The sequence below is a fragment of the Hydra vulgaris genome, chromosome 02, assembly GCF_038396675.1.
Source record: "Hydra vulgaris chromosome 02, alternate assembly HydraT2T_AEP".
Taxonomy (NCBI): Eukaryota; Metazoa; Cnidaria; class Hydrozoa; order Anthoathecata; family Hydridae; genus Hydra; species Hydra vulgaris.
The window spans coordinates 30,002,807-30,028,957 of record NC_088921.1 but is presented as its reverse complement, the minus strand read 5'-3'; the positions used below and the strand labels follow the sequence as shown (position 1 = coordinate 30,028,957).

The window sequence follows — 26,151 nt, the reverse complement described above, 5'->3', positions numbered from 1 at the left end:
TTGAATTTAAATTTTATTTTATATTTTCATGAAATATTGCATATTATATTGTATATTTGTATTAAATATTTTAAATATATGTGTGTGTTTTCGCTATTTATTTGCTTGAGTTGTCAGAGTTCTTTATACGGCTTCGAAGTAATAAAATCTAATCGATGAACATTATTTTAAAAACACGCTGATATCATTTAATGTTAAGGAGTTGAGAGACAAATCTTTTGTAAAGATATTCTTAATCATTTATACGCAATTGATTTTTTAGGAAGAGTTTTTGTATTATTACTATTGTTTGTAAAGATAATCTTTCCGGAACTTAAACTAGTATAAAAATAAATATAAAAAACTTACAATAATAAAAAGCACTTAACTATAAATGTTTTTGAAATTTAAAAAAATCGTTACCAATGTAAATGCAGAGCCATATCAATGCATAAGCTAAAATTCATTGTCAACGCGTCTTATGGTTTTTCTTTTATTATTTTTTTGCTTTTAAGTTCGAAAGGGTTTTCAACAACAAATTTCTCCCTAATTTTCATTTTTATAACTGAAAGGTATAAACAGACCTTATAATCCTCAAAATTTGCAACTCACGGTTGCATACATTAAGTAAAAATCCATTGTCCAACAAAATTATGCCTAGTGTGAGGGTCGAACTCACGACCTTCAGATTATGAGACTGACGCGCTAACCAACTGCGCCAACCAGGCCTGAGGTGGTATATATTCATAACATTTATATACTACCAATATTAAAAATTATGAATTACATAAGATTGAAGACAATATCGAGCGGCAGAAGCCTTTTGAAGAGCTCGGGTTAATAATCAAAAAATATGTATCTGCAAGTTATTTGTAAAAATCTGCAACTTATTTGTAAAAATACCCGTGGCGTCACTTGGAGGGTGCGGGGGTACAGGCCGCACCGGGTGACACCATCACGACCTGACACAGAGAGGTGACACCAAAATAAAAAAACGTGGCAGAACTACTCATGCTCGTGTTTATTATGTTTTGTCTTTGACCAAACCAATAGTTTTCAGCATTTGATTTTTCGATGTTCTGTAATAATATTTTTCCATTTCAAACTAAAATTTTTTGTGTCTTATTAAGATCGGAGAAATAAAGTTTTTATTTTGTCTTTTATTTAAGATAGGAGAAAGAGAGATACTGAGCTTGTATTTCGTTTGCCTTTCACTATTGATTGCATTTTGTATATCTTTTACAAAAGATTGTTTTTCGGATGTCTTACTATACAGACACTATAGTGTTTTGTAGATTTTGATTTTATTATCTTGGGTTTGTTTATTATAAAACTACCTACTTTTGATGTTTAATTTTCTAAAAGAATTTATATAGTGTTTTACTACAATAATTTTTGAGTGTCGAAAATCTTTAATGTCTTCGATCAGCTAAGGAGCAATTAGCATTCGTTTTAGAAATAATGATTTTATGCAGCACGTTTTATAATACGCCAGGGAGCAAATTACGATTGCAATTTTAATACAAAATTGCAACCATTTTTATAAGATCTGGACTAAAATTCTCTTCTCCTTCTCATTTTATTCCCCCCTCTCTCCCTTGTATTAAGCACTCGAAAGAACTGCTTTTGCTGCAGACTCATTGCTGTTAATACAACAGAAAAAACATCAAAGTTTGTCTCTGGGCTTTAGAAGTGGTGGTAGTTGAGCCCAAAATTATGTACCATGTGATATCGGATAACCATTTATACAGGCTTGAAAAATGGAAAACGTTATATAACTAAGCTGCATAAAATGATGATGCCAAAAGTATTGCTCTGATGGAAAGGAAGAGAAAAAATGGAGCGGTATTTTTACACAGGTTACAGATTTCACATTGTTTCTAGCTAGAAAAGTTTGGCATTTCGTGGTCATAAGGAAAATGAACCTTAATGAAACTTTTTTGAGATGGTTGAGATGCTTTCTAAATATAACCCGGTGCTGAAAGGTACATCAAAATCATCCGTATCTTATCTTTCACCAAAAACTCAGAATAAATTTATAAATGTCCTTGCAAACTATGTGAAGAAGATTTTTGTCAACGAAATAAAGACTGAGAGGTATTTTGGAATTATGTTTGCCAGCACACCTAACGTACCACACACTGACCAGCCGTCTGAGATGATAAAATTTGTAAAAATATACAACGCGAAAGTTGAAGTGAGAAAAGTATTTCTAAGATTTTTCACGTTAAAGGGCAAAAAAGCTGATTTCCTTTGTTCTGACATTTAAAAAAATCTAGAAAGTGATGAACTTAACATAATATAGTAATGCTGGCACAATGTCTAAAATTTATAGAGGTGTTTGGGTCATTCTGAAAAGAAAGAATACGAAAGCTACTTTTTATCGATGTGTGGACCTTTTGCTTCCGTTGTGTGATCAACACTCTTTTGCTAAAAATGTTTCATGTATAACATTATTTGGAACTCTTGAAAGAATGTATTACATCTTTGCTGCTTCCACCCACTGATGGAATATTTTAATTAAACACACTGCAATGACTGTCAAAAAGCTATACACAACACGCTGGAATGATCATCATGCTACTGTTAAAGCGGTGAAAAAAAGTATGATCAATGTGTAGCGGCGATTGAAGCTCTATGAGATCCTTGAAAAAATGTGGACGCACAATGTGCACCTCATGGTTTTTTATCTACTGTCTGTGATTTTACATTTCTCTGCTACCAGTACTTTTGGGCTGCTGTACTTGAGGAAGTTGATCTTGTTTAGCAGTATCTTCAGACTTAAGGGTTAACTCTTGACAAAATGGTTACCAAGTTAGAAGTATTAAGACTTTATCTTAGTGGAGCATGCAAATGAACAGACACTCTTAAAATCAGACCAATATAACATTCGATTTGAGAGACAATTAAGGTTCAAGAAGAAAATTGCAGAGGAATAACTAAGAGAATACTGAGCTGCAAAAAGTAAACAATAGGGTCACGCTGGAGTCTATTGATTGTTTCCATTCTCAATTCTAGACCAGGTCAACAGCAATCAAGGAAGTAGTGAATTTATTTGAAAATGTTTAAATAAGAGTCTTTAATCAGCAACGGAGAAAACGTTGCTGTATTCAATTCCAAAATTGTTCACTTTCTATGAAGAATTATCCAAAGTTGAGATTTTAAAAGAAATACCAAGGTTGAGAAGACACATGATAGCAGAAAATACTCATCTCCACAAAACCGAAGAATGGTCAGCATTTGATGTTTCAAGGTTCATACCCAGCTAGCACACATACATTGGTAAAACTTTAGAACAATGTTGCGAGTTAGGTTGGCACAACATTGGTCTTCAAAGTTGTTTTTATATCCTTTTGGTTACAAATGCAACGTCGCAAACAACAAAAATCCAACGTTGGCACTATGTTGTATTTTAAGTTAGCGAAGTTTTATATTTTACGTTGATTTAACGTTGTATTTTTTAGTTGGCACAGCATTGTTTTTACGTTGCATTTATTGTTTATCAGAGTTTGATTTTGTCGGTATTTTTTTATAATTTTTTATATATGGTTTTAGAATATATAGAAAATATATAAAATAAATAGAAACTATATATAAAGTAGGAAAAAGTTAAAGTTTGACGTAATAAATGAAGCAAACTTTTCAGCAATTTTATATCCTCACATTAATAATGTTTATTTTGCTTGTGGTTTCACATTTTATTATTTACGGAAGATTTTATGTAAGATTTATAATTTTGCACTCGCAACATTGGGTTGTATAGAATGTATCAACGTTGATTCATATTTATTGAATAAATACTGGGTTATATACATTAGCTCAACCTTAATCCATATACATTGAATCAACGTTAGGTTACTTAAATTGGAGCAACTTTGGGTTTAGATTGTAAAAACAACCAAGTTTTACATACGTTGGCCCAATGTATCTGTGCTAGGTTTTTTCGTTGCGTCGGTATTAAGCCTTTTATCTATATTATTGTTAAAAACATGATATTGGATCAACATTGGATTTGCATCGGAAAAAACAGCTGACGTTCGCATTGGTTTTACATACGTTAGTTAAATGTATGAGTGTTAGCTGGGTATTGGTATACCTGCTTTTACTTGATCCACTGTATATAATTTAACGTAGTTCCAATGTAAATAAGCAACGTTGATCCAATGTCTATAATCCAACGTTAATCCATACACATTGGGTTAACGTTGGGTTAAAAACATTGGATCAGCGTCAATCCATATACATTGAATCAATTTGGGGTTATACACATTTAATCAAAATATATATATATATACATTGGATCAACATTGATCCCTATACATTGGATCAACGTTGGGTTTTGATCGGAAAAAACAACCAACTTTTGCGATGTTTTTACATACGTTGGACCAATGTAATATTCCTAACTATTTTTAATCGCGTCATTATTAAAGTTTCCATTAATATAAATAAGATAAAACTAACATTGGATCAACGTTGTATTTGCATCGGAAATAACAGCCAACTTTTGCGATGTATTTACATACGTTGGCTCAACGTAAGTTTGCTAGTCGGGCAGCTGAATGGGACTTCCGTGAGTCTCAATACTCTCAATAAATCTACAACAATTTTTTAAGATTTGTGTGTCTGGGGCTTCGTATGAGAGATTGCAAAACCTAAACTGCTGAATCCAAAATGATGATCCTCGGGTGCAATTGAGTGCTCCTGGAAAGACTCTTTCGGTGGTATGAGTGGAAGCAAGCTTGTTATTAACCTCTTCGTGGCTGCAACTGGGCAATAGAGGCAGGTGGCCTCTAGCGAATCTTAACAAGCAAATCGTGGGCAAGGGATGGACGGAAGAACAATCCCTTTGCGTCAAGGACACCCACAGTCTGAGCCAATAAATTAGTATCTGTCTACCTTTAGTCCCCTTGCCTGCACTAATAAAGGCATGGTAAGTGTTGCCAACGCGAAATACTTGGCTACTCTCATAAAATAGGTGATCAGAATGAAAAGGAAAGTGCCTCTAATTAAAATGAGTTTCTAAGTTAAGTTGCATAATGCCATACTCATCAAGTTTACGTAAATGGTGGCTCTCCCTTTTTAGACTCGCGACCTTGTCTTGCGAGAGCGACTGGGCTTTGATGAAAAATATAAGTCTGCTCCTTTACTTGGATACTAGTCCCACTGATACGCCAAAAATATCATTGAGGTAAATGCTGCAGGATCCTTTTCAGATGATTAAGGTTGTGTCAGTTTTTGCCGATTACTGCTTGCTCGGGATGCTGAAAGAAACTCTATGCCATGGGACGATGGAAATTTCATTGTGGCTCCGTCGACACCTGTTCAATATCTAAGGGCTCTCACGAGTTTTTGGATTGTGCAAGTAGTATTGTTGCAAAGATGGAATATAAAGAACTGTTTGCAATTAACCATAAAACAGTCAAGGTTTTCTAATCTGGCTCTATTATTAATGATGGCTCTATTATTAATGATGAAAGACTTTAATTTTGACAATGCGATTGACAAATTTTTAACTTTGAATACCAGGAAAAACTTTTTAATAAAGTTTAATGTTAAATAACAATAACTGAACTTTGTCATATTTATCTTAATTTATGTTTTACCTAAAGTCTTGATGTTAAATTATTAAATTTTTTTTCTAATGTCCATATTAACTTTCTGACTAATTTTACAAACATTTTATAAACGATTGTATATGGTCTATAGTATTAGAACACTCAGAAAAGGTCAAAAACGACAACCAAGAGTTTACTGCACAAGGTGACACCAACTCCAGCGACACCACTGAAAAACAACTATAATAAATTGAAATTAATTTATTAAACCTAATTTTTTATTTGAGCATTTTTAACGATCCTACCCATAATAATTTTTACGTATCATCTTATTTCCATTTTATGTGTCCCGCAATAAAACTGTAGTTCTATTCGATTTTGGATATTTTAATCGGAGTTGTGTCAATTTTAAACGTTTTTTTTTTAGTTTATATTTCATTTCTAATATCGCTATTGCATACAATCTTGAAACTATAAAAGATTAATTATTTCTTAATTAGCGATGATCAGTTATCATTGGTGGTATAATCAACATACGTGAAACTTGTTTGCATTTATTTATAATATAAATCCATGGAATAAACTCCACGCATAGAAATTATATGCAAGGAATTTATTCCGTACTTCAAAACTACACTTAGATCCAAATATTTTTTTTTTAATAAGAAACTAGGTAAATGGATTAGTACTAGAAAGTTTCTTATTTTAACAGTTCTATTTTACCGAGGCTCCTTTCCTAAGGATCCTAAAATCCATAAATTACGTGACGCAGTTTTTCACCCTCCCCCGCTAGTTGTAACATCGTAACTCTTTAGTAGCAAGTTCCGTACGAGTCGCAAAACCACTAACCTCTCTTCCCCCACTTCCCCAGAGGGTGACAATTTTTGGACGACCCCTAATTTATTATTAAAATTTTTTTTAAGCTTCACTTTATTTATAATATACGTATTTTATTTGCAACCAAAAGAAATTCCATTCAATTGCGCGTACAAATTAAATACGCATTTAAACTGTTTTTGCTTTTTAACTGTGTTATGTTAATGTAATATGTAGATAAAAGATTATAAGATATTCCTCGAACTCTTAACAAAATATGATTCTTATAAAAAGTTAACTAAGTACTAAATGTTTTTTGAGATTTTTTGGGCTTCTTACACTAGTTTTTTATGGACAAGTTTCTAATAAATAGAGTGTAGCTTGACCGAATTTAATCTGACTGTCTATTATTGCATTGTGTATTCCGAGTTGAATGAAATTGTTTAAGTGCATACAGAACTTTACGTCATCAAAAGCGGAGTATTAGTTTTTTTATACAACTTACGACTAGAAACTAGTTACAACTTATTACTGGAAAGTAATTACAACTTATTACTTGAAAATAATCTTTTTTAAAAAAAATAGAACTTTGATTATTTCAGATTCGGCCAAACCGACACACAATATATTAAGCTAATAAAATGTTGATGGCATACTCTGAATATATTTATATATATAGATATTATAATTTAAAAATTCAAACCAATTAAAAATTGTGGTTGCAAAGTGCTTAAAAATAATGATAATAATTATGATTCGTTTTAACAAATGAATTATGCAGACTTATTGATTTGTCAGCATTAATAATTACTTTAAAAAAAAATCAAAAAACTAAAATTAAAAGCTATTATTCTTTTTTGAAAAATATTTTTAAACATAAATTTTTTTTCTTGAAAAATTTATTGTTAAACAACAGTGCTTATGTGACGGTGTAAGAGTACATCTCGCCAGCCTTTACCCAGCAAGCACACAACGTTGAAACAACATTGAAATAACGTTGATCAACGTTATTTCAACGTTATTTCAACGTTGTGTGCTTGCTGGGTTACATTCGTTACTAAAAAGTAGAAATGTTGACAAACCCTAACCTATCTATTCTCCAAGTCTAAAAAATCTATGGAAAAAAAGGGGGGGGGGGAGTGGCAAATCTTTATTACTATTGACCAGTGAGTCTTTTTTTATCGATATTTTTAGGAGTTAGTCTTTATTAATAAAATTTGTCTTTACTAATTAAATCTAAATGACCATTTTAAGAGTTACTTAGAACAGCAACTGCAAACTTGAAATTTTGTATTTCACAGTTAATTTCATTTATTTATTTATTCTATTTATTATTTCATAGTTATGAGCAAGTTTCAATTTAAAATAGAACTGTAGGTTGTACATTTTTTCTTTTCTTTAATAAATAGTTTAATAGTTTGTTGTTGCTAATTTAAAGCTAAGTTCTTACCAAATCCAATATACGATGTTGGATTCAGTAAGAACCTAGTAGTGCTTTTTCGGATTTTTTTTTTTAATCATTTACTGAAAAGAAAGTTAAACCTTTCAATTCAAAAAGGACACAAGTTCATTTAAAGAAACTTTTAAAAATCAACAAAAAAAATACAAACTCTAAATGCGGACAAACAAGAGGCTTGTATAGTAGTTTTCTTGACTTAACATTTTTAACATTTCAGCACAAATAGGTGTCATGTTGGAGGGATATGTATTTTTTAAACTTATTATCAAGTGATTATGCTGACATACCATTGTTAGATCTGTTCACATAAATGTCAACAGATCTAACAATGGTATGTCAGCATAACCAACCTCATAACCTGAATTTATAATATATATATATATATATTTTTTTTTTTTTTGGGGGGTTAAAACAATTGAAATGTCTACCGTTAAAATAGCATTTAGATAAAGAAAATACTTGAGTATTGTAAATAATGTAAAACCGAGAAATAAATTGAGAACAGAAAAAAATAAAAAAGTTAAATTACAGTTGCTCAAAACAGAAAAAAAAAGAGTAGTTTTTAAATTTTTTAAATACTTTACAAAAGTATAAAACCCCATACAAACTATGTGTGGACGTTTAGTGGAACGAACTATTAAAAACGTTCTTGTTGTATCTAAAGTGGTTTCAATACGTGTTCATACTCACAATGTAGTAAACATTGTTTTACTTGCTTTAACATCTTTACGCAGCGTTTTATTACGCGCATGTTATCTTTTTTAAGTGTTCTGTATAAGAAGGTGAGCAAAATGTTTTGCGTAATAAAAAAATCTCACCCTAAATAAAAGTTACGTCAATTTATATTAAATCGAAAAGCCATCTTAGTAAGTTTAATTTTTTTTTAACACCTTTGTATAGTAGATTCGTATTGCTTTCCAATCTTAAAGATGGAAAAAGTTCTGATATAAACTATAAAATTTTTCAGTTTATAAAACTAATTGGAATTTAAGGAATTTATATTTTGCATTTAATGTTTACAATTATTCTTTAACCCGATCGTGGAAAATACTTTATAACATATTTAAATTTATTGTAATAAGTTTATTTTATATTATTATAAACATTATTGTATATTTAAATATAATTATAATTTATTTTTACGTTTTTTTTTAAATAATTTATTTGATAGTAAACTTTTGGAAGTTTTACATTAACTTGAAAAATATTCACATAAAATTGAAAAGTTTACTTAGTTGATAATACTTCAGAGAGTACTATGAAGATATTTGTTTACAGCATTTGTCTCGAGTATTTAGGCATTTGTTTCTTAATTGTAAATTGAAAAGTTTGCACAGTAAAGATCTTTAAACTTCAAACATATAAATATATAAACATTTGGAAACGCACATTTGGAGTACATAACAACTTATATTTACATCACACATAAAATAAATCGTTACATAATCATCTACAATTTTAAAGATTTTGTTATATTATAATAATATGTACGTTTGGTAGGTGCGTTTAAGGTACGATATTATGACTCTGTGATGGTAAGTACAATATCATGACTCTGTGGTGTTTCGTTTTGTTGAGTGGTCTTGTGGCGTCCAGTCTTGTGCGAGGGCGGTTCCTATACAAAGAAAAATTACTTACTCTTCCTTTTAAAGAACTGTTTTGCAAGACGTAAAAGTTCTGATTTTTGCAAGACTTAGTTTAATAGTTTAAATTATCGAAAAAAACTAAACACTTTTTTCAAACTAAAATTGTAACTTAACATAAAAAAATCGGAATAAAATCTAAAAAGTTGCAACAGCGAGGAACAAACACTTCTCTCATCAATTTTTGTTTAACGATTAATAGTTTCGTGTGTATGAGCTAACCTTCATTGAGATTATTAACGGAGGCAAAATGTGCATTCATTTTTTTCTTTTACATTGATTGTAACAATTTTGATATAATCTGCAGCTGCATTTGATGTTCATTGAGAACTTTAAAGCAGGTGCTATCGTGAAATACAGAGTTTAGATTGAAAATAGGTTGTCATTAAAATTTGCTGCCAATAGGCATTATAAAATGCCATTTTATAATTTAAAACACGCAAAAATATTTTGAGAAAATAATTTTTCTGTCTTTTTTTTTTTTTTATAAGTTCTTTTTTCTAAAATTCTTTTTTTTACTCTTTTATTTTCATAGTTTTTTTTTTCTTCGTTTTTCTAAAAAACGAAGAAAAAAAACTTGATCATCATAATCATCATTACCATCATGATCATCATAATCATCATTACCATCATGATCATCATGATCATCATCATGATCATCATCATTAAATATTATGTACAAAACATAAATATAAATACGTCTGTAAATAGAATTGTTCTATTGCTTTATTATTAGTTCACTTTTATCAAAAAAACATTTAAAAATCAAACAATTTTAAATAAGTTTCTTCATTTTAGCCAATTCTATATAACAAAAATAATAATAACCACTACATTAAGAAGAATGACAGTAAAACGTATTCCATAAAAAAATGGGTCAGCGTATTCCATAAAAAGTGGGTCAGCGTATTCCATAAAAAAAAAAAAAACTGCACTCGACGAGGAACTATTTTTAAAACAAGAAAGTCTTAGTACAAAAAAAAGTTTTATTTACTTAAAAACGAAAGTTGTACAAATTTTAGTTATACACATGATTTGTTAAACTTTATTTTGGACTTTTTAGACTTTATTTCGGACTTGTTAGACTTTATTTCGGATTTGTTAGACTTAATTTCGGACTTGTGGCTCCATTTCGAACTAACCTCAGTTAAGATGAAGAAAGTTTTTAAGCAGAAAAATTTCTTTAATTTTTTGATTTAGATTGCCGTGAAAGGTTTCGTTTATTTTAGTTCTTGATTAAGATTGTCATTCAGAAATCTTCATATAAAAGTACGTGTTTGTTTTTGGTAATCGCTACAAAAATTTCATCAAAGAATCATTGAGGCGAAACCTGTGTTTTTTAGATCTTTGACTTTATTAACTTCAAGGTAAGTTTTAAAGTTGAAAACTGACATTATGGCAATTTATACCTGTAGCTATAGAGCAGACAAATAGGTTACCAATACTCCAATCAGAGAGGGCAGATAAATTTGCATTAGCTCATTTTGAGCAGGTTGAAAAAAGTATTTGCGGTGCCGCAAAGCGTTGCTTAGATAAAATTGGCTGAATTGATGCAAAAATAGAAAGCTAAAACAAACCAAGCAAACATGTGGTCTAAAAAAGACGTCTTTTATGCGTTTAAAAAATGTATAGTGCGTTTAAAATACACATTAAAAACGTCTTTTTTAATCTTAATGTTTGCTGGGAAGTTATGCAAATCTAGTAACGAATTAGCTGAACTGTGTAGAAAGTCAGTATCAAGAGAAAAGTCAACCAAAAGCTAAGAAAGACTTAACGAATGCTTTATATCTGAAATAAAAGCAAGTAAAAAAGAAGCAAAGATGAGCGATGAAAAAAGATGCATTCTCTGTAGATGGAGGACTAATGTATTCCTGTTTATGCTTTCAATGCCAAAGATAAGTTAATGTTATAACTTATGTTATGGACAGCTATTGATTCTAATTTCGGTATTCTGTCTTTATGGGACAAAAATTATATAATGCATTTTAAAATATTTTTAAACGCGGAAACACTTTAAGACTATAAACTCAACAGAAAACATTCGAGCAAATGTCGGAGAATATAAATTAATGCACTGAGTATTAGAAGTTGGAAATGGAAAACAATTAAATATTGACAAACTAAAATTTATGGTAATGACATTACCAAGCTCAACTTCAAAGATAATTCAAGGAGTGTTATATTGTGTCCAAAAAATTAAGACTTGAGAATGTACAAAGAGAAAATTATCATAAAGAATAATGGTACTAAAAAGTCGTATTACAGCATAGGTAGTGCGGTGCGCAATAACAAAGATACAATTATTGAGTTACAGCAAGACCATTTTGCACAACCTGACACCAAGTGGCATGCTATCTTATTGACTCCAAAGGAAGATTACATTTATATAACGCTCATAAATTTAAATGCTGATGAAGAATTTTGCAATGGCAACTGTTGCATCGATAACACTGATAAACAAATAAAATTTTTCTGTGGAAATCTTGTTAACTAGGTGGTTTTTTAAGACAAGTTAAATATGATGATTTCAAATATGCAACTCATTTTTTACCATCACGTCAAGTTGTGAAGATATTAAACTTCAAATCTTTAGTATTTGGGGTAAAGTCCCTAATATTGTCGGAAAAAAAGTTATTCAAAAGTATGTCAACCTGGGTCTCAAAAGAAGCGTATATTGGTCTCAAAAGAAGCTTTCATAAAGATTTTAAAAATGTTATTCGTTTGTAATAAAAATGAGTACTCTTTGTATTATTGCTGTTAAACATTAAACGTTCTGTTAAAATTTTTTTAAGAGTCTTTGGCATTTTTTCATATAATTTTTTTGTCAATAAATTTTAAGAAAAAATATTTATGTTTTTTAAAATCTCTATGAAAATACGCTTCTTTTGAGACCCAAGTTGACATACTTTTGAATAACTTTTTTTTCGACAATATTAGGGACATTACCCCAAATACTAAAGATTTGAAGCATAATATCTTTACAACTTGACGTGATGGTAAAAAATGAGTTGCATATTTAAAATCAGCATATTTAATTTATCTTAAAAAATTACCTAGTTAACAAGATTTCCATGTCTCAATCCTCCAATTATACTGATAAACAAATAAAAATTTGTTTATCAGTATAATTGGAGGATTGAGACATGGCGGTCAAGTGATGCTTCCACGAATTGTAATAGCGCCAGAATTTTTATCACAGATTGTTCTACACAGATCTTAACAACATGAATTTTTTTATTGAAGAAATGCGAAAAATTTTAGAAGAACGTAGTTTTAATACATTGTTATCTTGATATCTTATACGATAGTTTGAAAGAATTTGTCAGCACGAATGAACAATTCCAGTTAAATGTTTTCAATTTTTTGAACAACTTCAACATTGTTGGTAAGAGAAAACGAGCAAAGGATATACTACTTCCTTTGCTCAATTTTTTTAAAGTCTTATGTTTTCATTAATTGTCATTAGTTCCTCAATGAATCCATCGACCCTTTATAATACCGAATCCCACTGGACAAATAACTCTGAATCAAAGTCACTTTTTTCTGAGATGGTAATGCTGTCTACGCAATTCAATCAACTCGTCATCATTCAAACCATCTTTTAATTTTAGCTTGACTATTCTGGGATTTTTTGCTTATTAAGATATTGCTTTCTACACAATTCAGCGATTTCAGATTCAGATTTGCATGCCTTAGCTTCAGCTCTCGCATAGCAAATTTATCACAACTTTTATTAAATAAATGGTTTGCGTTACTATTTCATTTTCTTCAAGTCAGAAATTGCTACTGATTTAGTTGTTATTTCAAACTTCATTTGACTTTATCAAAAAGTTAAAGGTAAAGTTATTATATCTTATTTTAAGATTTAATAATTTATTTGACCGCCATCACTTTACTTGTCCACCGTTATTTAAATAAAAAAATCAATATAAATTTGTTTTTTTTTTAATATTTTTTATTTTATTGCTATCTTATTAGAATAAATTAATCGAATCTTTTTTAAACAAAAAAAAAAGAGGCAAAATTGCAATTGAATTAAAAATAAAAGTAAGCTTTCAAAACATGTTTTATATTAACTTTCTTGACTAATTTGATTTATAAGCACAGACAGTCAATAAGCGTATAATAATGCTAAGTAATATAATAATCTAATAAAAATTAAAAATCAATAAATTTAAGTTAACATCTTGGAAAAGTTTTTGTAATTAAATTAAAACATCTATTTATGGTATTTAAGCTAATCCTTGTTAAAAAATTATTTTTAATATAATATAAAATATTTCTAGGGGTTATTTATAGCTTCTTTATTCAAGTAATATATTATTATTACTACTTGAATAACGAGGTTATATATAAACCTTAGAAATATGGTATATTATATTGTACATTAATAATATTTTTTTAATAAGGATAAGATACCGATATTAAAGATAAGATATTAAATACCGTAAACAGATGTTTTAATTTAATTTAATTACAAAATAAGCTATATTAAAAATCGTAAAGAAGACGCTATAAAGATGACGTCAAATCAGCGAAATAAATCCTACGTTCATAATAAATCATATTCTTATCCTAATAATATAAATTTTTTTGAAGAGGTATAACACACCAGGGAAAAAAACAAAGTAAAATACGTCATTTTTCAAGGAACAGTCAGTGTAGTAAAATAGTTTTCAATAAAATACCGCATAGTTATCATAACTTAAAGTTAACCAATCACATTCAACTTTTAAAAAATTGGTAAAGAATGTTTACTGATTTAATTGACTGTTCATAGATTTCAAGATAAAAAATAAATTAATAAATGTCTTAATTAAAATTGGTAGTTTTTTTGGCCGGATTTTCAAAAAAGTATTTTATATTCCTATCTTTAAAATGTAGCTTTGTGTTTTTAAATCCAACAGAAGCTGTAACACAAAATAAAATCCAGTAGAGATATAATAAGTTCCTTGTCGAAAAAACGTTCTTTAAGAACGTGCCATACCTATAGCTAAACGGGGAAGCAAAAGGAAAAGTTTAAACAAGTAGTAGAGATACTTTTAGATCATAATTTTTGTTGTGATTACTTCTTGATAGTTCGAACAGTTGTTAAAAGCTTATCCAATTAACTTTAAAGACAATAATTCACTTTGATTACAACTTTCGAAGCTTACAAAATACATTTCAAAATTTTCTTTTTTTAACGCAAAGACGCTATTTTGACATGCCGCTGGATTACTACCAAGTACGACTAAGACGGTACCACGGTTTTAAAGGAATATCGGTTTTGATCTCCCTAGTTAAGTCAATCATACAACGTTAACTTGCCGTTTGAAAAGCATTGAAGCCGATACTTGAAAGTTGCTCCACACATCGAACCTGACTGCAACTTATAAAGGAGGAAGCGCTGCGCATGATTTTTAATGTTATTCAATTAGAATTAAGTTATACGAAAGAAAACGTTTATCCGCCGATAGAAAATTTATCTCCATTTTATTAGTTTTAAAAAGAATTAAAACCGGCGTTAATTATTTTTTTAGCTTGTAATAGCATAAAGAATTTTAATTGACCTATTATTATAGGCAAAATTACGCCTTTATATAAACTTAAATCATGAAAAACTTTTCAAAGCAGTCAGAACTTTTTAGAAAAATTTCTCATTATCTTTTAGTCAGCCCAATATAATGCTGAGTCTGAAATCTAGCTTTTGGTTACACGAATTTCGCAAGCTCAAAGATAAAAATCTAAATAATAAATTTTAATAATAATAGAAGTGTAATAAGACCGGTGTACATATGAGCGCTCAATAATATATATTAGCGATTTGGTGACGGTTTCAGAGCCAAAACTTTATTACAAAAATATTTATTTTAGAAAGATTTATTCATCTTATTATTCTTATGAATCAAAGTGCATTCTTCTAATCGGTGAATGCAAGAACACTATATATGTGCCACTAACACTACGTTGCTGATATTTACACTGTTACCGTTAGAGTGTTCTTGCTTTTCACAGTTTTCAACATAAAAGCTAACCCTACTATCAATTTAATTTTAGTAAAGATACAGAAACGATAGCGTTTTTGCATTCAGCATTTTTACCGTAAACGCTTAACCACAAAAAGAACTGATCCGCAAGAATGTTATTTCAATTTCTATTTAAATGCAAAAGTCATTTAAAAAATAAATTGGGCTAAAACAAATTGAAGTAGTAAATGGGATAAAGTGAGAGTTATAAGTAAATATAACCATTCTTTTTTAAACTCCATAAAATGAACGTTCAAACATTTAGTAGAATACACGTTTAAACATGTGCTTAAGCTACCCTAATTTTGATATTGAAAAGTTTTTGTCTTTTTTTTATCTTTCTAACTTATCTTGTCTGCGCTATATATTCAAATATTGTTGCATTAACTGATAAGAAGAATGCACTTTGATTCACAAGTATAATAAAATGAATAAACTTTTCTAAAAAAAAGGCGTCACACATTGAGATAGGATTGTTAATGGCTATTAACTAGTCTAAAAATAAAGATATTTTAGGCAAAAATATAAAAATTTAAACTAAGCTTAGCCGATACAGTTTTTGTAAACGCCATTATGATTTTGATAGTAAATAAAATAATGATTTCTCTGGAAATTGTATCTCCATATAAACGGCAAATATAATAATTGATTTAAATTTTTTTCGATTCGTAAAAATAAACAATATTGTGTCAAAATAAAGCAAGATTTATTTTAGTTTAATTAAGCAACTTAACACTTTAAATGTAAAGATCTTTACAAAACTTAATATATTTTTTAAATAAAAAACTTAAAACTCTTTATATTTTATGTAATTTAAATAGAATAACAAGGATATAATACTCGTTTTAAATAATGTTAAACAATTGTTCAAAAAAATAAAAATTTCATTTAAAAGTTAAAAATTACAGCCATGGCGCAGTAGTTAGTGTTCTGGCTCAACGCCGGCTTTCGCCTTATAAGCGACATTGGTAAGGAAGCAGGCATAAACTTTCTAGTTATATGCTCTTCCGAAGTGCTTCACACACACACGCACGCACACAAACTCAAGCAACTCATTTTTTACAACGTTCATTCTTAGTTAAATCAATAAACGATTTTAATTACGTTTTAAAGAAACAGTACAAATAAATTAAATACTTCTTTAAAAAAATTATGACTTTATAAACTCTTTGGTTATTTTTGATACAAAGAAAAAAAAAATAATAATAAAAAAATAAACGAAGCTAAAATTTTTATTTTAGCTTCGTTTATTTACCCCTTGTTGCATTATATACTTTATAAGTATTTTGAAAACATGTACACTTTTGACTTTATCTCTTCTTCTTTACACATACAAATGTTTTCGATTTAAAATTTATTTATTTTAGAAAAATAAAGATTTTATTACAAGAAAATAATCATACTTGAAACAAAAGTTCACAAGTCAATCATATATAAAAATTAATGTTTTAATGTATAAAAATATTTATAAAAAAACTCATAAAAAAAATAATATCAACATATTGAAAAAGTTATTGTTTGATACAAACCTATTTTTGTATAAAAAATAATTTTATAATATAATATATATATTAAATTTATAAAAAAGATGTATCATTCTAGTGATTAATTTTTTGTCTTCGATAACGAACAACACAAGCATCAACTTGAATTGCAGCCCTTTTATCATATAAGTCATTTTTTAATCTTTGCCGAGTGAGTTTTAGCATCTCTACGTTTTTAGAAATAGCCTTAAAGTACTTTTCTAGTGCTGCATTTTTTTCATTAAGCTGCCTAGTTTCAGGTAGTAATGGTATTGATCTATTCCTATGAATTGGGCAACTTCGCTCAGGCAATGTTAAATCTGTATAATTTACTGGACCCTACAAATAATAAGATACTAGATCCTATAAATAATAAGTTACTGAGGTCTATAAATAATATAAAATAATTCCAACGTTCATATTTAAATAAATACCTGAAACTAAAAAAAAATTAATTTCAAAATATTGAAAAAAGAAGACAGATTTTTACCAAGGATCGCCCTCTTGCAATATCAGTAATAAACTGACATCTTGAGTCATGATGCAACGCAATAAGATTTTCTCCATTCCAATGTTGCAAACGTTTCTGTAATATAAAAATATTATTAATAAAAAAATGATTATCATAAAAGTTTAATTTCAAACCTTAGAAAAAAAAAATCAATAAATTAAAAAAATAAAGTATCACTTAATTAGGGTAACCAGATGTCCTTCTTTTATAAGGGAGAATACAGCGCTAAATTTGTAAAAATAAATATTTTATTGTGTTCTCCTTCGTACAAACCAGACATCTGGCAACCCTAACTTAAAATGAAGTTAGTTTAAAAAAAAAAATAATAATAAGGAACAAAACTTCATATTAGTATATAGCATTATGGGGGTAAAATTTATTTATTTTCTATTATAACAGTATATAAAACTTATAACATGAAACATTTGTATAATATATTAAAAAAATTCTTTAATGGCTTTTCACTTGTTAATCAGTATTTTTTTCATTTCACTTGTTATGTGGTAGTGGTAGAGTGCTCACCTTATAAGCAAGAAGTTCTGAGTTTGATCTCCACCAAGTCCCTGGAAGTACCATGCTCAACTTGTTTCTCCGCGCAGTAGCCTTGTTCGTCAGGCTTTGTGTTTCAGGGTTATAGGGTTGAGAGAGGGTTGTAATCACAAATAATGTAGTCTTCTAGATTGTAGTGGCCTTCATGGCCTTGGGGAGGTGAATTAACATTAAAAAAAAAAAAATCGTACCACTAATACTCCCTTTAATATTAATATTTAGCCTAAAATTAAACTGGAACTAAAAGGAATTGTCATTTGACCCTGAAGAACCATTTTTTTGGCATCTTAATTAGCATCAATGAAAAATATTGGTATTGACATTGTATGCTGAGTTATTATTTTTATAGAACTTTTTACACAAATATATATTTGACATCAATGTATGTGAGAGTGTTATTTTTATTATGTGAAATTTCATGCTTGAAAAATAAATATATACCTTATATATCAAAGTTAATATTTCTACATTAAATTACATTTACAAAAATATATCAATAAAATTGAACAAGTCCAACAAAGAGCAACTTGTATCCATAGTTTAAAAGGTTTACCATACAAAAATAGATTAAATAAAATTAATCTTTCAACATTGAAAAATAGAAAGTTGAAGGATGATACAGTACAACTATACAGTTTTATGAATAACTTAGATGTAACTAATTGGTACAATCCTCCTATATTTATAAAAAATTCAATTACAAGAGGGCGCAATAAAAGAATATGTAGACAACAAAGAAAAAAAACAAACAGTCAACATAACTTTTGTATAAATAGAATAGAGGACAAATGGAACCATTTACAACTAGATGTTGTGGATGCAAAAAATTTAAATATATTCAAAACCCTTTATGACAATTATGTGCAAAACTGTAAAAAATTGTTACAATCTGACATGTACTGTTGTTAGACTCTACACGCTATAATGTGCATTACAGCTTATTTGTTAATTTTATTTATTTTTTGTAACTATAAGTAAATAAATCAGCAAATATATTTAAAAGAAACTTTTATGCTTACCATTTTTGATTCGGATTCTGCTACTTTTTTCATTAAAAATTCATTAACACTTGAATGTATTTCGTTTTGAAGTGCAGTAACTTCTTTCATTTTAATTTCAACTGTAGACTTTAATTGATGTGAACTCTTAATGGCATCATAGCTCATTGAAATAGCTTGTGTGGCTTCAGATATGTATGCACCAACATTGTTAATACCAGAATAAGTAACTAAAATTATTCTTATAACTTTAAATAAGACACACTGATTAAATAAAAATCATCATGTCAACATGACAAATTTGAGTCATATATTAAACAGTCAAAAGAAATTATTAATTCTTTCAAAATTAGGCAAAACTGTATTTACATTAATTTATGAAAACTCTATACTTTAAAGCATTGGCTGACACTTTGTGAAACATATAAATGTATGTAGCCCATTCCCCTGTCTTTATAGTAGTTCTAAAAAAAACTATGTATAAATATACCCTTAGAATTATATAAGAAAGGAAACCTTCAGCCCTTCTTCAACCCTAAAATGTTAGCCTATGTTTTTTGGCAATACAATGAAAAATTATAAAACACATTAATCTAAATTTAAAATGTATTATACCTATATTGAAACTAGCTTTTTTTTGTGTGAATTTATTTGGAAACCCCAATAAAGTTTCCCCATGAGAAATAATGTTAAGAGAATGTTTACATTCTGAAACAACATTATTTAATATTTTTCTAGCGTTGCTAAGATCCTGAAGATGGACTTGGACAGATCTAAGCTGAAACTCTGACAACTTTTTTATTTGCAGAAGAATATTCTTTTCATTGAGAAGAAAATCATCAGCAGCATCTCTATCCTATTTAATTAAAAAAAAAATCAAGACATTTAAAATTTTATGTAATCATTTCTATTTACTTGAAGTAACTTAAAGTCGATATACATAGCCCGCTACATAACTCATATCCTGCTCATAGTTATTACAAAGCCTGCGGGTTAACCACACGCTAAATCACAAGTTACATTGCCTGCTACACAACTATTAAAATGTAAGGGGCAGGCTACCTGCCCCTTACATAGCCTGCTATGTAACCTGTTGCCAAACTTCTACAATGTCTGTTGAACATCCAGCCACTACGTATAAATATAATTTAGTATAAATTAAAATATAACATAAAATATAATGTAAAATAAAATGTAAAATATAATGTAAAAAATATTATAAAATATGATATAAAACACAATGTAAAATATAATGTAAAGTACAATGTAAAATTAAATGTAAAATCAGTAGTTATACACGCAATTTTATTTGACGCTTTTGATGTCAAAATGAAACGGTACAAAAAACTGTTTAATGACATCAAAAAATGTCAAACAAAAGTACAATAGTGCTTTTTTTAATTATTTAAAACATTTTTTATTTCCTAAATCAACCATATCTCCTTCATAAATTAATTTTTTTAACTTTTTTTCGCCAAGATTACCCACTAATTAAATTAGAAAAAAGTTCTTTTTTACTTTTTTGCTAAACATAGTTTAGCAAAAAAGTAAAAAAGAACTATAGTTTTCGAGTTTACTGCAGAAAACAAAAATGTCCACAGACAAACAGATAACCTCTATGTTTTTAAGATAAGTATATATATATATATATATATATATATATATATATATATATATATATATATATATATATATATATATATATATAACAGGTACTTAATAAAATAGTGCACCTTTTCACTTTGGGGTCGCAATTTTCTTATTTTAATTGACTTTTCATTTAAAAGCAAGTCTTTTCTAATATGACCAAGAACTTTCTCCACATTTTCTTGAAGCTTTAATAGTGATTTTATTTCTTCATCAACATTAAGGAGAGTATCTGTGAGTTTTGAGATGATAGATCTACTCGATCTAATATCAGCTTGAATACGATTAAAATAATTTTTAACTTCTATACTATCTTCATTCAAAGATGGTAAAGCTGAAGAGTTATATCTATTTTTAAAACATTTTAATTTATTACTTTGCACTATGGCGGATTCAGCTAATTTGATATTTTTCTCTGTGAGTTCATTTGAATTCTTTGGAGATGTAGTAACTTCCATTGCATATCATTTATGAACAATCAAAACGCTTTTCTAAAGATTCATAACTAAACAAGATAAGTTTAGTCACCAAAAATAAAGATATACAACCAGACTGCATTAAAAGTTTTTTTCATCATATTAGGTTTTTTAAAACTAAAAAAAATGTATTTGATAACTTTTGTTTGTAGTAACTAATCTATACTCATTTTTTTAGATAGTAAAATGGTAAATCAATCCTCACAACTATAAAAATAAAGAAAGTCTTTAATTACATAATTATGCAAAAATAAAATAAAAATTAACTATTAAAAAGTAATAATGCATTATTTTAAAATAATAAAAAACAATTTTATTTAAAGTCAATGTGATATAAAAGGAAATAAAACTAATACATTCTGTGTCACTTTTGCAACACATCGCATTAAAAGTGATTCATATAATTTAAATATTTTTTGAATTAATTTCAAATGCATTTAAATACTGCAATTACAAAAAAACTTTATCATACCAGAATTTACAAAATAACATAAATTTTAAATTTACTAAAACTTAAAAAATAATTTTTAAAATAAGAGCATTAAAAATATCATTTGCATTAAAGCAACATAATTTTTATTCAGAGACATTTTTGATGTAACAATTACAATGTCGATATAAGATATTCGGAAATCTTTAACAATTCATCTTTGCAATGACATTGCAAATGGTGAACACTTTTTTCTAACAGATAAAAATAACTTTTTTAAAAGAGGAAAAAAGAAAAAAGAAAACCTTTATAAATTAAACAAAAAATATTTTTCTTTAGTTTTATTTCATATATTTCTTTAGATATTTTCTTATAGATTTTATATACTTTTTCTTTCATATATTTCTTAGGTTTCTTATTTACAATTTATTTTTTAGTTAAGCTGTTATGCGGTCTTGTAGTAATAATTTTTTTTTAGTTTTTTAGCATACAAAGTTTTACTTGATATTTTTTGTTAGTCATTTATTGTTTTATTTTTTAGCTATTAATTATTCATAAATAGTGACATATAATGTTTTATACAATTATATATTATTTGTTTTTATTTTCATTTTAGCCATTTATTATATGTTTTATTCTACCGTGTATTATTATATATTTTTATGTTGTGGTTGTTGTTTTTATTTTTTATTTATTTTTTGTTGCTAAAATTACTTAATGTAATTTTTTGTTTTGTTAGTAATGTTTGTTGTAACTTTTGTTTTGTTTTGATTTTCTCAGTGTTTTTCTGTTTATATTTTATTTATTTATTTAGCCATATTATTTACAATATATTTTGGTTATTATATTATAAGAGCTATGATTAATATATTTACTAAATATTTATAATCTTTTTTAGCAATAGTCGTTTTTATGTCATTGTCAGTTGTTACGTTTTGTCAGTTTATTACTGTTTGTAACTGTAACTTTGTATGTATAAACGATTGTTGTATAGAAAATTATACCGATTTATTTAGTTTATTATAATTTCTATATTATTAGTATTACTATTGTTAAAGTAACATGTTATTGTTATTATTATTATTATCATAATTATTATTTATTATTATTTATCATTGTTACTATAAATATTTTTATTATTATTATTGCTATTACTATTTTAATCACTGTCATTAGGTGTTTACTTAATGTTAGAAGTTTATATTATTTGTAAGCAACCTTATAATGTAATACCAAAATATTTAATACCAAATTCAACACCAGCAAGATTAACTGATTACTCTCAGAGCAAAATTTTAAACGATTCAGTTGTCATAACACCCCAAAAATTACGGTACCGGGTTTAAATGAGCAGTGATATAGAGACATGCTTAACATTAAAAAAGCTTATTTCTGCTAAAATGGCTGATGTCAGTGTCGCCCTCTAATTTGACGAAACAATTATGAAACTATATTATTAAAAATTGATGGCAAATTTTTACGCTTTGTAGCTCAAGTATAATTAAAAATTCTCAAAAAGAAAAATTCACAAACCTGTTTAGGGAATATACTAATATTATTTATTTCTAAAAAAGCGATACAATCTTGAAGTTAATTTTTAACATTTCATTACATTTTTCATTCCCGATTAAAGATTGTCAGTGTGTTTTAGTAAAACGTGTTAATTGTGATAAAATCTTCAAATATTGTTATATTTTTTTAAATTGCATCACAAAAAGGTAAAAAAGTTATTACATTTTTTTTCAGTGGTAATGAAAAGTATTGTTTTACATAATTTGGTCTTTTACAGTTGATGTAAATAGTATTTTTATATTTTAAGGATTTTGAGTACTCATGCATTTAGTGCCAATAGATAACAGGTCAAGGTCAACATACTAGAACAACATATTAGAATGCTTAGACAATTTTTTAGTTTAAAAAGAAAGATAAAATTGAAAAATTTTTTTTGCTGTTATTTTCATCTCATAAACGTGTGTTCGTGTTTAAGTGTGTGTGTATGTGTTTGTATGTGTTTGTGTGTGTATGTATATGTGTGTGTGTGTGTGTGTGTGTGTGTGTGTGTGTGTGTGTGTGTGTGTGTGTGTGTGTGTGTGAGTGTGTGTATACATACATACATACATACATACATACATACATACATACATGCATACATACATACATACATACATACATACATACATACATACATACATACATACATACACACAATGATATTTGTGTATACATAAATAAAAGATATGACATCTTTTATTTGATATTGTCATTCTGAAATGCAGTCATTTGCGTAGGGTTAAGTATATATATTAACTGAGAGTTTGGGTAATGATAAAGCTGCAGTTAATCGGCCTAAAATAATTTTATTTTTTCGCTTGTTGCGCTCTTGTGTCAAGACTTGCTCAACGTAGTGACTTTTTAATATAAACATAAGGAATATTGGCTTCAGTACATACATCGACTATCTTATAGCCTGCTTCTACAAGGGGATGCTGCTACATCAACTATCTTATAGCCTGTTGCTACAAGGGAGTGTTGCTACCTCAATTATCTTATAGCCTGTTGCTACAAGGAAGTGCTGCTACATCGACTAAGGGTTTGGCATGAGGCAACAATCTTTTTTCGTTTATTATTTCAATTAATATTCCTAATGTTAAAAAAGCCTCCTCTGACGAGAGTGCAACAAGCGAAAAATAAAATTATTTTAGATCGTTTAACTGTAGCTTTACCTTAAGTAGTTACTATCTAGGTATGAAGGACTAAGTTAATGCAAAAAGATTTTTTTATCATTATTCTTTGTTTTTGTTTTTTATAATTTTAATTTTAATTATTTTTTTATTTTATTAATGTACTTAATTCAAACAACATGTACACAGGGTCCATAAGTACAATTAAATATAGAGTAAATAAAAACTACAAATACAGTCCTTATAAAAATTAAGATTAAGAATACATGTAAAACACCATTATATAAATTATCCAAACTTGTATATATTTATGATATAAATATATATGTATTTGTATATAAAAATATTTAGCTGCACATGAACTCTCTTCAGTTCATACACTGACTGAGTTAAGACATAATTTATATACGTTGTATTAAATGTTAATCATTTTGAACTGCAATTGGTAAATATTTTAAAAAGCAAAATTGCATAGGTGAAAAACGTGTTGAAAATTTTTATATTATAAAAATGTAACTAGAATTATATGCTTTTATTATAATTTTCTATTATTTATTTAATTTTTTTCGAAATTTCGCTTTGATACTTTGATATTTTAGTGATGCAATTTTTATGATTAATTACAATTTTGAATTTAATTAATTGGACACTGATGACCTCACTGAAATAGGTACCCGCATGAGCCTCAGTATATACATTAACTAGCTATCTAGGTAAAACATGAAGGCAATGCATTGACTTAGTGTTTGGGTTAATGTAATAATTGTTTTTTTGAAAATATTTCTTTTTTTTTCCTTTAAAAATTAGTGCATATTTACTTCCTTAGATAGTTATTATTTGTTGTGTGTGTGTGTGTGTGTGTGTGTGTGTGTGTGTGTGTGTGTGTGTGTGTGTGTGTGTGTGTGTGTTTGTGTGTGTGTTTATATATATATATATATATATATATATATATATATATATATATGTATGTATGTATGTATGTATGTATGTATGTATGTATGTATGTATGTATAAATGTATGTATGTATATATATATGTATGTGTCTATATATATATATATATATATATATATATATATATATATATATATATATATATATATATGTATATATGTATATATGTATATATGTATATATATATATATATATATATATATTTTGTGTACATACATATACAAGTTAAACTTTTTTTACATTTTTGATATTCAAAGTTTTTTTAATTACTGTATACTTTGTCATTTACTGTTGTTAAACTTTGCATCTGTACAGATGCTTTTGGGTTGTTATTTTTTTTAAAGTAGTAAACAAATTTTTCTTAATTTTTATTTTAATTATAAAGATCTTTCTAAAAGATTTTATTGAAAATTATTTTCTTATATTCTATTTAAATTAAAAATTATTTTTGGTAATTATATATTGAAAGTTGTTTGAATTTCTATTAAAAATGTTTTAAATTTCCTTTTTTAATAATTTAAAATTGTTTTAAAATCTGCAGCTGTACAGATGCTCTCAGGTTGTTTTTTTTTAAATAGTAACAATTTTTTTTTTAATTTTCATTTTAATAGTAAAGATCTTTTTCAAAGATTTTATTGAAAATTATTTTTTTACATTTTATTTAAATGAAATATTTTTTTTTATAATTATAGATTCAAAATTATTTACAATGAGATAGCAATCTTTTGAAATTTTTAAATTTTATTTAGAAAACATATATATAATCAACAATAAAATGGGTGCAAAGGGAACAAAGCTTACTCCAGAAGAAATTAAAGAACTTCAAAAAGCAACATACTGTAATTTCTTAAAACTTTAATTTATTTCAATGGTATTTTTTGGGTGTCGTTACCTTTTAATTATTAAATTTGTAGAAAACA

General features: G+C 27.5%; 3 protein-coding genes and 1 non-coding gene across 9 annotated transcripts in view; 1 reads left to right on the top strand and 3 right to left on the bottom strand.

The window, feature by feature from the left end:
* Positions 1-9,899, bottom strand: part of LOC100205217 (golgin subfamily B member 1) — a 46,942-nt gene extending 37,043 nt beyond the window's left edge. For 3 of the 4 annotated variants that reach the window (XR_010636641.1, XM_065790539.1, XM_065790538.1), the window contains exon 1: positions 9,451-9,899. The gene's annotated coding sequence lies outside the window, so the exon portion shown is untranslated. The remainder of the gene's footprint in view (positions 1-9,450) is intronic. The other variant, XM_065790537.1, reaches the window with a different exon arrangement.
* trnam-cau (transfer RNA methionine (anticodon CAU)) lies at positions 634-707 on the bottom strand. The gene has a single exon. It is a non-coding gene; the product is annotated as a tRNA-Met (tRNA).
* LOC100207296 (neuronal calcium sensor 1) overlaps positions 8,660-26,151 on the top strand; it is a 63,684-nt gene continuing 46,192 nt past the window's right edge. The window contains exons 1-2 of the mRNA XM_065790543.1: positions 8,660-8,678; positions 25,981-26,070. Coding sequence (XP_065646615.1) covers positions 26,007-26,070 — 64 coding nt within the window. The 5' untranslated portion in view covers positions 8,660-8,678; positions 25,981-26,006. The remainder of the gene's footprint in view (positions 8,679-25,980; positions 26,071-26,151) is intronic.
* LOC101239495 (tektin-like protein 1) lies at positions 16,853-22,945 on the bottom strand. Of its 3 annotated transcripts, none has more exons than XM_065790541.1 (6): positions 22,846-22,945; positions 20,778-21,182; positions 19,660-19,900; positions 19,066-19,274; positions 17,477-17,572; positions 16,922-17,325 (listed from the first exon to the last, which is right to left on the bottom strand). In XM_065790541.1, the coding sequence occupies exons 2-6, from the start codon at positions 21,147-21,149 to the stop codon at positions 17,062-17,064; spliced, it is 1,182 nt and encodes a 393-aa protein (XP_065646613.1). In that variant the 5' UTR covers positions 21,150-21,182; positions 22,846-22,945; the 3' UTR covers positions 16,922-17,061. The 3 variants fall into 3 exon arrangements, with proteins under 3 accessions (XP_065646612.1, XP_065646613.1, XP_065646614.1); XM_065790542.1 differs by having other exon boundaries at positions 22,831-22,849; XM_065790540.1 differs by lacking the exon at positions 22,846-22,945 and having other exon boundaries at positions 16,853-17,325; positions 20,778-21,284.

Excerpts from the sequence above, each read along its gene's own strand:
- LOC101239495 (XM_065790541.1), bottom strand. The coding sequence starts at position 21,149 with ATGGAAGTTACTACATCTCCAAAGAATTCAAATGAACTCACAGAGAAA. Across the intron at positions 19,901-20,777 it reads TGCGACCCCAAAGTGAAAAG|GATAGAGATGCTGCTGATGA; the intron begins GTGCACTATTTT and ends TTAATTAAATAG. Across the intron at positions 19,275-19,659 it reads AAAAGCTAGTTTCAATATAG|TTACTTATTCTGGTATTAAC; the intron begins GTATAATACATT and ends GAATAATTTTAG.